The 14,478-nt window shown below is 35.0% G+C and overlaps 1 protein-coding gene across 1 annotated transcript in view; it reads right to left on the bottom strand.

Moving 5' to 3' along the window:
• Positions 1-14,478, bottom strand: part of LOC105450368 (probable nuclear hormone receptor HR3) — a 104,342-nt gene that overhangs the window by 18,853 nt on the left and 71,011 nt on the right. The window contains exon 2 of the mRNA XM_011690164.1: positions 3,659-3,886. Within this exon, the coding sequence (XP_011688466.1) occupies positions 3,659-3,886 (228 nt within the window). The remainder of the gene's footprint in view (positions 1-3,658; positions 3,887-14,478) is intronic.

Below are 14,478 nucleotides of genomic sequence, written 5' to 3'. Positions count from 1 at the left end.
ATTTTCAATCAAATAAATATCAATTTTTTGAATTATAATTATAGAACAATTCACTATTAGATATTACAGAATACTTTACAAAAAATGCAAAAAAAGGATATAAAATTTATATAATTTTTTATGTAAATAAACATCAACTTATTAAATACAATATATAAATTAAAAATTATTTTAAACACAAATTATTTCAACCATTTTTATTAATAAGGTTTGGTTTTTTAACACATTTATTTTAATTTTATTACATTTCATATCATTACATTTTATTTTAATTTTCCAAAAATGAATATTTCTAATTGCCAAGACATCATTAAAATTTAAATTAAATTAAATTAACTGTTCATTAAATTTCAAAATCTGAAATTTATAATAAAAATTTAACTATCATCATTTCGATTAAAATAAAGACTTTTTAAAATCAATTATAATTAAATGTTATACACGTATTATTTATAAGAGTCATAATTTAATTATTTTTTATTAATAATTTTATGTGTAATGTCAAACGTAATGTGTGACATTTCCAAGATCTTTGATAGTTCAATGCTCGATTTAGATTCGCGGAAGTAACAATCACAGGGCAACAAAAATAGCCGGCGCATATAAAATTTATGCCGCACCTCTGCGAGTCAGATCGGGTTTATTTATCGAGCGATGTAGAGAAGCTCAGCGACGCGAGATTGAAGAACGAAATAAATTTGCTCGATTAGTGGAACTATATATTTTATTTCACAATGTATAAAAAAAAAGACAAAGTAACAGTGCTTTCGAAAGTATCTAGAAATAAATTTCTCATGCAAAGATTTTAAATTACAAATTTTTAGCGTTAATTACATTATTAAAAAATTTAATTAGTGTTACCTATTATTGTTGTACGGAAATACGTTCCATATTAATTATAGAATAACATTTATTAAATTAATTACCCTTTTACAGCTTAATCTTAAATTTTAAACATTCTGACGTATATGTACGTAATTAGGACCAATTTTATCAACCAATTAATATCTATAATACAATGAGAAATAAAACCCGGCTTTTGATTATACATGTATATCTCTTTTAGAACACTGTATGTATCTATCGCGATAATCACACGTCATGTCGGCGTATTACTGTATTCGTGTATATTGATAAGAATCCGGTTCATCGTCTTCTCGGTGCATGTTCACGCGTGTAACCGATGCATCTTGGATGCATCTCCATGAGACATTTATTCAGTAGATACGTCATTACGCAATGTATGATGTTACCAGTTTGTTCAACAATTAAAGTCAGTTCATCAACTTATTATAAAATTTCAGTTTCAGCTCTAGTTTGCTATTATTTATTGTAAATAACTATATTATATAAATAATAATAACCACTTATAAAAAAAGTCATAAATTCAATATACAAAATAATACAATATAATTATACAATTATATATGCAATTTTTAAAATGTTTATACTTTAATAGCTAGCCTTAAATTCTTTTCTTTAGAATTTTCTAAAAATCTTAAAATAAATTTATTCACCTGCCATTATATTACTATTTTGATTTTATTCAGTTCTCTTTATCTTTATTAGAACAGGCAGATTAATGCTAAGCAGATTAATACTAGTTTAAGTGTTAAAAGTTTATTGTAAATAATTTATTTTTCGGTGAGAAATGTAATTAACATTATGCCATATTTTACTTTTAAAATGAAACTCGATTAGAAATAATTTTATATAATTGTTTCCGAAATAAACCGTTCAAATAATGTGACAATATAAATTTCGTGCTAATTTCAATTTCTGTTTTATATTCTTATTCAATGATTATTGTGAAAAGTGGCAATTTTTAGTTACAGAAAATTTAGATAATCTCACGTAAATAAAAAATGTACTGTCCTGTATAGAAAAAAAATAGAAATATATAATTATATTTTTATATACAAAAATATCATAACTATTACGAGTTATGCGTGTCATTCTTATTGATGCTTAAATTTTAAAAGTTTCTTAGTGATAAAAGAACCAAGGATCTGGGACTACCACCGATCATCATATTTCCGACCGGCTTTCGTCCCGATAGGCTTTATCCGTCCACCCACGAGGTATCTTCCGTCTCTCGTTTCGTCTTGACGGCCTTGTCTATTAATATCGTAGCCGTCTTCGAGAATAGGCTTCGGACAGCGACGGTTTAACGCACCGAAGACAGTTCGTGCCTCGCTCCGATAAAGTGCAGCGATGACTCGCCGCAGGAGGAGGAGAGACGGATTCTGATAAGGGGTCGTGCACCCCGGGTTGGCACGCGTAGCGTCTTGCTGCAATCGGTATGCGTATAGCTGCCTTCGTCATCCGCTGACGTTTCTTCAATTTTTTGCGCGAAACAGTCGATTTCGCATCACTTAATGCACGGTACGTTACGCAATTCATTACTAAGAATTAATAACTGCCTCATACACTCATTATTTAATTTGTCGTCAATTTAAAGGCTACAAGATAATTCAATATTATTATTTACATAATTTCCAAATTAGTAATTTCTAGATTTAGTTATTAGATTTTTTTGAAAAAAGAATTCCATACGTTTAGTCAGGTTGTTTTTTAGTTAAAATGTAAAAAAAAATCCAAATGTAGTACTTTTCTGTCAAATAAAAAATAATCGCATCAGATAAATATCATTTTAGGAATTTTACACTTTTCTCCGTCATCATTCGTTTATATTGTATTATTATCTGCGTCGAGTAAATATCGGGCATCGGTGCTGTTCGAGCATGTCGCAACATTGCGTCCCCGCGCGATAGTTCTTCGAACAAAGAAGCTTTTTAAAGAGTCCGTGTGACGCTGAGCTATCCGCTATTCCGCGCTGATCTCATAGAACTATATCGCGTAAAACTTGTTTGAGATAGACCGTTCGAATGTGAAAATTGTATAAGATACCGCGTGTTTAATACACATATACTTTAACACGACATTGTAAATCGTTTTAAGATTTCATTAAATTTCTCGACTATTAAGCTAAAATGTTACGCGTTAAACTTTTTATATACTTATGTATTAATTTTCTTATAAAGAGATTAATAATCCTAAAATATTCATAACTTTGTCATGTATATACATATATTTAACCGTGCTATGGCATTTACAGTGCATACAGTGGCGGATACAAGGGGGGGCGAAGGGAGCGATCGTCCCCTTTCCAGAACTCTCCAAACAAATTTCGTATATTGGAAAAAGTCGATTTTAAATAAATTGACGAAAAAAAAAATTATCAGAGATTATTCGCGACTAAATAATGTTCACTCAATTTATTATAAATTTGATTAATACGTTTATATTTTTAACTTATGTGTTCGATAAAAACGTTTCAATCAATAGTTAAAAATAACATTAACAACAATAATAATTAAATATGTATATTTCGTCATATCGCCCCCCCCCCCCCCAGACAACTCTCTAGATCCGCCACTAAGTGCCATAAGAATAATTTTTGTATATTATAAAATTCGAGAATGACATGATGCTAGATGTGCGAATCTTATACTTTTCTCACAAGAGAATAATGTGTGAGACGCGACGATATAAAGCTCCACGCATGTTCCCGCTTTAAGAATCCCACCGAGTGACAAGAGCGATTCGTCTTTCTGAAAGAAGGTGACGAAAGGTTGGAGCAGTCGAAAGCACTCACCATCTCTTGACATGCCGAGGCGTAGGCACTTTTGCAACCGACAGTACTGGCACCGGTTTCTGTTTACACGGTCGACCACACAATTCTTGTTCCGCGGACATTGATAGTTGACGACCGACGACTGCGACCGCCTGAAGAAGCCCTTGCAGCCCTCGCAGGTGATCACGCCGTAATGCACGCCGCTGCTCTTGTCCCCGCATACCTTGCACGGGATTATCTCGATCTGGGCTGTAACCATAAAAGAAACGAACACCTCAATTACGAGCTCCTATCACGTTGTCTTGCGAAATCTTCCCTTGCTTTGCGAAAAAGCTTTCACTTTTATTTCCAGTACTTCATCAAGCTCATTCGTATACCTACATGTATACCTAGGAGTGCAGTACTACCGACAAGTTTACTTCCTTCTCTCCGCATCTCTGTTATTACATCTCAAATTTCTTCGCTTCGAAGATTTCCATACAATTGCTACGAAACTCAATTCCCTATTTACCAATATATTATGATTCCTTCATTAAAAACACACTTTTCTGTATCCATAACATAAAAAATAAATAATATAACGGAATTCTCTCTCTTAAAATGTATAATATTCTATAACAGAAAACTTAAATTATATGTAGTTCTAAAATTAAAATCAATAATACAATTGCGATAAATATAATACACATTTTATGCCGCGTAATTCTATTCCTTACATCAAGCGATATCCATCGTATTAATGGAGTTAAATTATAAGTAATCGAAATTGTACATCAATAAGTTTTAATCTATTTACAACCCCCGATTGCGTCACCTATATATTCCATTTATTTAATGGCTCTACCTCGAATCGAATTGGCCTGCAGTCTACGATCGTCGAGGATCGCGCTGCCGGCGCCGGAGGGCGACTGCGCGGATCTCTCTCTCGATCTCGATCTTTCCGTCGGCTGAGGACTCGTACTATCCGCACCCCACGTAGGCCCGCCAAATCCTGACAGACTTCCCTCCATTTACGGGTCTCTCTTGCTGGTCTCATTTACGATCTATCGCGGGGACAATACCGGCTCGATCCTGAAGATTCACGCGCGTGATTGCGATCAAAATCGGTCGTCCGTGGAATGGACGTCCCTAATTAGTCTTTAATTAAGTCTTTGTCTTAAATGCACACCATTTATTTTCACGATATGCTTTATGCGGGGTATTGCACGAAAGTACGTAGCCACTTCCGAAAGCATTCGTTGAATTGTTCTTGGATTATAAGTATAGTAGTAATTAGAAAGATGAAAAATTAATATAAAGCAATGTGTGTTAAAATGTTTTAAAGATTAAATTCGTTAATGAATTTTTTGATTTTAAATCGTATTCATAGCTGAATTAGCCCAAATTATTTTCTCATATATTTTTTTGAATAAAAACATTATTATGAAAAAAAAGTAATTTGATGAATTTTAAATTATATAGAAGAAGAAATTTAAAGAAAACTTCATTAAATTTTATTTTGACAAAAATTAAATTTTTTAACAAAGCAATAGTCTCAAAATCTGTTGTTTATTTCTTTATCTATTGGAGCTTGAATTAAATTCCTCGTTCTCTTATCGACGTTAACAAAGATAATGGCATTCAAACGCATAACACGGTGCTATCACAATTTAATTCGATTTCTAGTAAGCACTGGTATGAACTGCACGACATATATCTATATATTAAATTTACAGACTAGAAACATCGGGCTCTTTTTTTAGACCTAGCAATTAATTGAAAATTTTTATTAAGTTTTTATTTTTAATTTATTAAGGAATAAATTGCGTAAATAAAATTATCCTGTATATTATAAATAAAAAGCGCATGTCACTAACGCATTAAAAAAAAGAGATCTAGAAGAACTTTTCACTCGTAATGACACAATTATTCTTTCAACTTTCCGAAAAATTGTGTATTAATTATTTCGAAAAGTCGTCAAAAAGTGTGGAATCTCAATGGTATGCGGCTTAGCAACCAGAAAAGAGTTCGATGCAAAAAAAAGCAGCGTCGTGTAGCGAAAAAAGGGTGGGCGGGGTGGCAGGGAGATGTGATTATTCGCACGTGCGCGTGTGCGTGCACGGAAACAAGGATTCGGTGCGCGGCGGCCGGTCTCCTGTCTGGATATATCGCCCGAGCGCGCTTCTCCCGTCCGGCAACTCTAGCGCCACGAGCAGAAACGTCGAGGCGCTTGCACCATACATACGCGGCCGAACATTACATAACCGAGAACGATGAACCCAGAGTACAGTCACCCGGCACGCTCGCATCTTCGACGTGCGTCATGCGGAGAGCGCAGCATGCATCGGCAACGGCGGACAGGCGCTATACCCGGAACTCCCGAAATCGAAACGGTCGCCTTCCTCTTACGCGACGTCGATGTATTGTAATGCAATTTATGATGCACTTCTTGGTTATCGATATATGTATAATCAATAATCACTGGTTGTACTATAGAGTTGAAAAAAAAAACGTATGAGATTATGAGAATAATTTTTAATGATTATTGTCTAATAAAATGCCTAATAATCAATGCCTAATAAAATAGAGTTTTATCACCTAAAATAATTGTTAATAATTGTAAATAATAATGTAATTATTATCTACAACTTTTCGATAAGAATTTTTTTATTGTTTTAGAAGGAATTTTTAAAATTATTTTGTATTATCTGGATTCATTTAATTTGCTTCGTTAATCTCTTTTTTTTACATCGATCTTATAGAAAGGTTTCTATTGCAATTTTGTATGAAAATTTTGGCTTGTATCGTGCATTTTTGTTCAATTTATCTTTAATTGTTGCAGTGATTTCTATTAGCATTTAATGCAACGTGATCATATAGAAATTTTAAAATTAACATATATAATATGTAAGACTCTCCAATTTAAAACAACTTCAAGTATAATAATTGGGCATCAAGAGTAAAAAAAAACGCGGTACTCGGTGCGTAAAATAATTTTATCTTCTTGTATAGTTATACCTTCATACAATATTTTATTACGTACGTTTCGGCCTCCTTCAGTCTTTCTTCAGCGTTACAATATCAATCTCGATAGTTATCAATCTCGACAGTTATCAATCTCAACATCAACATCAATATCGATAATTAATTCCGCTAATGGACGTCAATAGAAATTTTATATATACACACACATATATATATATATATATCTATATAATATTGTTTATGTATTATCATCTATTGCTATTCAATTTTCTTCATTTTAATTTTTTCATTACGATTGCTTGATATGCCCATAATAAGCTTTATTAAATCCAAATTTCTTAAATAACATTTTTTTATAAGTTATAGCACATATCTCTTCCATTGTTGAAATTGTTGCAATATAACTTTAATGGAATGAGGAGATGTTTTGGCAAATACCTAAAGTAGAATATATTTTTCAAGTAACATTTTGAACAAATCACAATCATTATGTAAACGTAGCTTCTGAAATCTAACCGAATCACTGTGTAAAATTACATGGCGTGATAATTAATCTAGGGAGAAGCAAATGAAAGCTCGACGATAAAATCTCTAGGAGACGCAGAAGTAAGAATTTGTGCACGTTTACTCGACAACATTGATCGACGTAATATGAAGTACAAGCAGCTTCGCGTTCCATTACGCGCATAGAAATTGTAAATGATTTAAATATAAACTTCCCATCGTGAGGTGAAATCTTATTTCCTTCAGGATTTCGGCTGCACAATCTGGACGAGCGACTTTATTGTCCACCGTGTAGTCGCGCGACACGAATAGCGCGTAAAATCGCGGCAGCCCGCGCAAGCGCGACGGAAACTGAGTATATGGGATCACGCGTGTACGCGTGACACGCGCTCTTCCTCGCGATTTTCCACCTGGAGACTTTCCAGCCGGGGCAACTCGATCTCGCACTAAGCGTTTCCGTTTCACACGTAAACGCGTGCGCACAGTGCCGACGTGCGACCACAGGCACGAATCCGCGAAGGCGATTTTCGCGGGACGAGCAAAACGGCGGACGATAAGTGCGCGCGTTGACGGCGAGCGAGAGAAGATGGCATCGAGGTCTTTTGCGAAATTGATTCTCGTCGATAAGACGTACGTTCACTCGGACGAACGCGACGGACTGCCGTTCAACGTTCGCGCAGCGCGTCCAGGCGGAGAGACGACGAGGAAATCCCGGAGGGTGTCACGGAGAAACTGGCGCAATGATGAATAGAGACAGACGGAATGAGAAAAAACGGGAGCAGGAAGCAAAGGGGAAAGCGGACGAAGAAAGCGAGAAAAGGTCCGTCGTAATGAATACGCGTCGCACAGTTGGCGTGGGAACACTCGCGGCCACACTCCTCGGATTTCTTTGGTCGATTGAGAATTTCGGGAGGCATCCGTAGCGTATATGACCGCGAGAGAGCAGAGAGCGAACATACACGCGGCGCGACTGCGTTCTCTCTCTCTCTCTCTCTCTCTCTCTCGCTTTCTTTCTTTCTCACTTTTCTCTTTCTCTCGCGAGGAGAACACCGACCTCATCGCCACGCGCGCGGCCGGAAAAACTCGCGGAAAGTCGACGACTGGCGATACGAATATTTTGGGGGTTTTGACGAGCCAAGGCGGCGGCAACGTGTCGAGGAAGGAGAGAGAGAGAGAGAGAGAGAGGAGAGAGAGAGAGTGCGTGCACGCCCGCCCGCGCGCGCGCCACACAAATGAGAGAAAGATAGAGAAAATGTCAGTGAGAAGAACAGAGACAGAATGAGAGCCGAAGGAAGGAGAGAAAGGAGACAACGGCAGAGAGAGAGAGAGGGAGGAACGGAGGGAGTGAGATAGAATGAGGTGTTTTCGAGGACCGGCGTTAGCGGGCTGGCATCTCACAATATGTCAGAACTCCCCGCGCCCCCCCCTTCATCGCGCGACGATGCGGCGGGTCACTGAACTGCGCGCCTCCGCTGATGATGGCCGAGTGCCTCACCCTTTGCTCCCTCCGCCCCTCTTCCCGCACCGTCGGCGCTGCGGCCCCCACCGCCCCCACGCGTCGCGGAAATTCGCGATTGTCGGCGAATGTTGCCGGCGACGGCCGATCGTCATCGGAAACGACCGAGCGCCGCGCCGGCTGGATCACGAGCGCGTAGCGCGCGCTTTCCGATCTCGACTCGTGCGACGCGTTTGCTTTATTAGTGCGCCTTGTTAAGGTCACTGGCGTGCTACCTAAATGCATGCGCGTATCGTGTTTCCTACATAGGAAGCGGCGGCTCGCGTAATTTGGGGTTTCGGTGGCGGGGATAGAATTCCCGATTTTCGTTTTTTTTTTTAAAGCGGACATGGGAGATTTGCTAACGAAAGTGACAGACAGAAACACAAAGATAGCTTTTTTTAAAGTCTACGTATTCTTAATAGCAATTGAAATGACGAAATGTAGAATTTTTTAACACTTAAATTGTTGTTCAAAAATTGTTAATTAAAAAATTAACGATTACTGACTTATTATTATATTTTGACGAAACAAAATAGATCATATATAATTTTAACATAATTTAAAGCTTATTTATTAGAGTATTGTGGAGTCCAGGAAGTTATAAAACGTGACAGATTAAATACAATTTCCTTGAAAGTGAAACATTATTTAAAACTGTGCACAAATATAACTCTAATTAATAATTTAGAAGTTATCAAATCGATTATTTCGTATATTTACGCCTTAACAAATGACAAATATTAAAGATTTAATTATCTTTTTCAAGTAAAGTTTGGCTACATCTTATCAGCTGACTTTCTTTACTGTCATTGTTCTCGTGTTTCTGTAAAATGATAGACGTAAAGAAAGATAAAATATCATCGATTTTTATCTCTCTAGAAATTCTTCTCTCATATATTATATGCGCTTTCCCTGTTGACATCATTATCTGATCTCATCCCTTCGTCCCTTTCCACTTCACGTTCACATTGCAGTCATCCCACCCTTTATTCGATGCTCCGTTCTTGTATGTATCCCTTCTCCCCTCATTTTTCCCTCATATTTTCTGAATTTCTTTCTCTCTCTCTCTCTCCTTCTATTCTTGCCTGAACACGCGCCTGTTTTATCCATCTCTCTAACGCGCGCGCGCCGTTCTTTCCACGCCATTTTACTCCTTCCTTCTCTCTTCGTTCCCTCACTGTGTTTTCCCTCCCCTCCTTCGCCGTTCCTCATTGTCCTCGCGCTCGCCTCTCTGCCCCTCCCTTCTCGCACTCGCCGCTCACTCCGAGCGATTTCCTCCGCTGTCCCCCTCGCCCTCACCGTGTCCCTTTCGCTCCTTCGCTCATTTATTGCATAACCGTGCACGAGGTTGCCAACCTGCGCCGCGTAATACTCTATAAATACGTTTCGCAAATAAATATTCGCGCGACGACGATATGCATGCACGCGAGTCGGCGGTCGCAAAGCGTCGTCATCGTTGTCGTTGCCGTTGCCGTCGTCGCTGTTGTTATCGTCGTCGTCGTTATTGTCGTCAGCCCGTCTTTCCCGCCGTGGAATTCAGCGTGTAAGATTAGCGATACTACGGATAGAGTAGATAAGCCTATTTTTGATAACAAAACGCCCCAGTGGCTGCGCACACGGATCCTTGTGTTTATGCTGCTTATTTAATAAACGAGAGAGACATGGGTCTCAGTGATTATTGTTGCGCTTTGGTGTTCACCAAGTATAATAAAAGCAAAATATTTTAATTTCATGAATTTAACATATTCATAGTACACCATAAAATTTAGTATAAATGAGTTTAGACGAATCTCTCTCTTTCTCTCTGTTCAAATCAATGTAAGTTTCCTTTTAATTTTATAAAAATGTTTAATATTATAAATCTTTGATATTAAGATTTTGATTAATGTTGGTCAAATAACATAGATCGTTAATATTAGGACAGATTTTTTTTATTACTACTAGCGTATTTTTTAACATAAACTTGCTAGCATTACATCCAAGGTATATCATCGAAAGAGATCGCTATCTTTTCAGCACTTCGTTATTATAAAATGTTTTATTATAAATGCATATTACGATCGCAATTGATTAATTCAATTACAATTTTGTATTAAATTTTAAAAGAAAACTGATATTACACATCAGTTCTGTATAACTCTGTTAGTATACTCTGAAATTTCATCAATAAATCTCATATGACTAATTATTAAAATATAGTTAATACAATTAACAATTTCGATCGTTTCTTCATGCTTAATTTACATAATCGTTGAGTCACATAACTATAGCAAAGATATAAATATATTTTTCAGACTGGGCTGTGCGTAACGACTCGAACGTAATGCAGATACGCCTGAGTGCAAAGGGTTAACGTCGCCGCTCGTTCACTTGCTCGCTCGCTCGCTCGTTCGCTCGCATTCACGCGACGTTCAGGCTGACGTCAGGCTTCTGACCGGTCCCGAGACGACGAACTTTAAGACAGGCGTTTCCGAGCGGCATAATAAACGTCGAACGCGTAATTCGTGCCAAGTCCGCTCGTAATGCTGTAACCGCGGTATAGCAATACGCGCCGGCGAGCGCGTGTGTCGCGCGTCATCTCGGAAAGCTCGCGAGGTTCAACGACTCTCGGTCTATTAGCCGTCGTATGTACGAGCGACGCGCATTGTTTGGCGAATGATCGTAGGCGATACGCCGAGATTTTGACGACGCAGATCGTGATGACTAAACGGTTGCTCTTATTAACCCATTTCACCAATGAAATGCATAAGAGAAGAGAACGCGTAGAAATGTCGAATAACATAGGAAATTTATCGTACATCAAGATGTGAAACTTCGTTCTCTATAAAAGAATTTTACATTCTTGAAATAGGATGATATAGTAGAAATTCAATAATTCAAATAGATAATCTTCACAAATTGCATAATATTAATTTGATTTCAAGAGATATTATATTATACATTAATTTAATTTTATGAATCGAAATATGATGTGACATTTTCTTTTTTAACATAATATCAAAATACATAATTGTAAATGAGAAGATTGATATATCTGTTTCCACAAATTAAACATAGAAATTGTTTTCTCTCTCTCTCTCTCTCTTTCGATATTATATTAAAAATATTAATTAAATAATTAAATCTAACTGTAAGAAATTTTTGTTTTCCTTTGTTTTTTTTTAAATTGAAATACAATATAAAAATTCTAAATACTTTATTGTGGGTATTAATTTGCATTTTTATTATTTTATCTATCTCCTGGCTATTAACGATATTTAATTAAGCAGCAATATGGGATTATCGATGAAAGTTTGATCGCAGTAGTGCATGTTGAAGTTAAGGTATTGTTGCAGTCCAAAAAGCAATGCGGATTTAATATGATATTGTTGAATATAAATAGAAGTTTTAAACTGCTCAAAATGAGAAAATCTCAATTAAAAAATTTAATATCTCGGAGTTATCAGAGCGCGTCGCAACGTTTGCATCAACATTAATCATGGAATACGCGATATTGATATTACAAAACGATTACCGTAACGCGATAGTAACACAAATGGGGTTATTAATATCATTTATATCTCGTTCAATTAGAAAAAAAGTATTTTCTCTCGAATAGATATCGATTTCGAATATTTATCGATAACGTTGTGATATCGATGCAAACTCGACAGTAGGTGATAATATTGTTTTTCTGTCGAGCGACATATATATACCGTGTGATGAGAATATATAATCATCCTGCTTCTTCGCATCAAGCTTTAGATTTATTTAATTTACATGACGAACAAGAATTAATATATTAACGATATAACAGAATAATTTCTTTTATATATTTTTTTGCTACAAAAACTTTTTATTTCAGTTAGTTTTAAATTGATGCTATTCCTATCTTGGATTTATCTTTAATTCTAGATTACAAATAATTGTAACTGTAAAAAATAATTTACTCCCTACAAATTATACAATTTGTATTACTGCTTAATAACGTAAAATTTTTTTTAGAGAAATTAATTTCAGAAAACTGGAAAAAAATTTTTAACTGTTATACATTTTATCTTGTCACTTTCGTTTCTTTCCTTGTCAGTGTTTCTTTTTATATTTTGTATCACAATTTTAGACTTTTTTTATCCGCTGTTATGCAAGTATTGGAAAATACGACTTACGTTTTTGTTTTTATCAAGTTAACAATGATTGAATTCTGTATCAAATTGATATATATTCTTAGGGGATCATCGTGTGTCATAAATAACTGTATTTTCTCTGTCGCGTGCTATGACTTACCTTACCGTACCGATTGCTTTGCGCTCTGACCTACATTCGGATCGAGATTCACGTTCGCTACGGCCAACCACTGGCTCCATGAATGCACTCTAGGAATTGAATATCGCACTACGGTGCGAGAGAAGTCAAGCACGACAATCGTTTTTAAGTCTTGTAAAAGCGGCATTAGAGTTTTAAGATTACATCATGAAAGCATACATTTGTTCATACAACTGCATATATCAAGTTTTGATATTAGACTTCAAATGCTCTTCAAGTATTTTCGGTAACATATAATGTAGTAAATTTAATTTAGATTTATAAAAATAACCATAAATTTTATTTTATATTAAATTTTTTGAAGATTTTGAAAATATTTTATATTATATAATAGCATATTTTATTGCTTTGTATTTATTTTATCAAATTCACTTTATAAAATTTTGTAAGCTTTGTTTTGTAATTGATTGCATTTTTGTATTCTGTTAATATTATGTTTATTCATGTTTTCGCGTTTCTCATATTACATTTTATAAAAAATTTGCCAGAGAATATTTCAAAGGTTTCAGTAAAAGAGACGATCAAAATTTGTTACTATACATATATAGTCATGTAATATTCGTGATAGAAAACAGCTTTCGCAAGAGGGATGTTGATCTGATGGTTGAAAACAACCGCTCGATGTTAATTTTTACCGGGATTTGACAGACCGGAACTCAATAAAACTTCTCTAAGCTTGTATATGTATAAATAATGTCTGATACAATAATTCATAATAATAAATAATATAAATAATATAAATGGATTACTACAATTAAATTAAAATATTATATTTTGTGATTTGGAGCACAAAAGTTTAATTAAAACTTCAAATAATCTGCATTTTGTAATTTCAAGATTTCTTATTTGTAAGTTTGTTTACTGTTCGACAGAAGTTTACACAACAAAACAAAGGGCAACGAAATATATGAAGTTAAAAGAAATTCATAAAATTACATAAATTATATGTATGTGCATATTTATCGAACAACGGACAATTAAGTACTAATTTAATTGTCACGATTTAATTTGCATGTAGAAGTAATTGTTAAAACGAGGTCACACAGTTACAAATTTAATATAATAATCGTCTTATTTCTGATACTTTCAAAAATACTTCTGATGAATAATTTAGTTACTGACGAAGCGAAACTGCTAAAAGTCAAAAGGTTGAACATCAAAAGTAATTGCTATAACGGGGTCAATTTAAAATCCAATGACAACTGTTATATATTTCTGATATACTCTCTAATAGTTTACAAGATATTTTCGTCTGAAGGAAAGTTTCATAGTATCATCATAATAATTGGTTAACTCGATTTTAAAGAAATCGTTATTAAATTATACATTTTTGTTTCTCCAACATTGTGAATCATAAAATAAAGTAAAAATATCTTTAATATTTTTTTGATATTAATAAAATAATACCAATGAAATATATGGTAAAATGAATTTTTTTAAATAAAAATTATTCTTATCGCAACTCAGGAACTTACTTAAGAGTTTAAGTAAGTGTACCCATATTACATCGGAGAAACATCGGCAATAGAATGAAGAGTTAAAACATAAAAGGTTAATGCTATTCTAACAGTTC

Source organism: Wasmannia auropunctata, unplaced genomic scaffold, assembly GCF_000956235.1.
Source record: "Wasmannia auropunctata unplaced genomic scaffold, wasmannia.A_1.0 LD336062.1, whole genome shotgun sequence".
NCBI classification, from domain to species: domain Eukaryota; kingdom Metazoa; phylum Arthropoda; class Insecta; order Hymenoptera; family Formicidae; genus Wasmannia; species Wasmannia auropunctata.
Note: the sequence above shows the minus strand (reverse complement) of the source record. Positions and strands in the feature narration are given on the sequence as shown.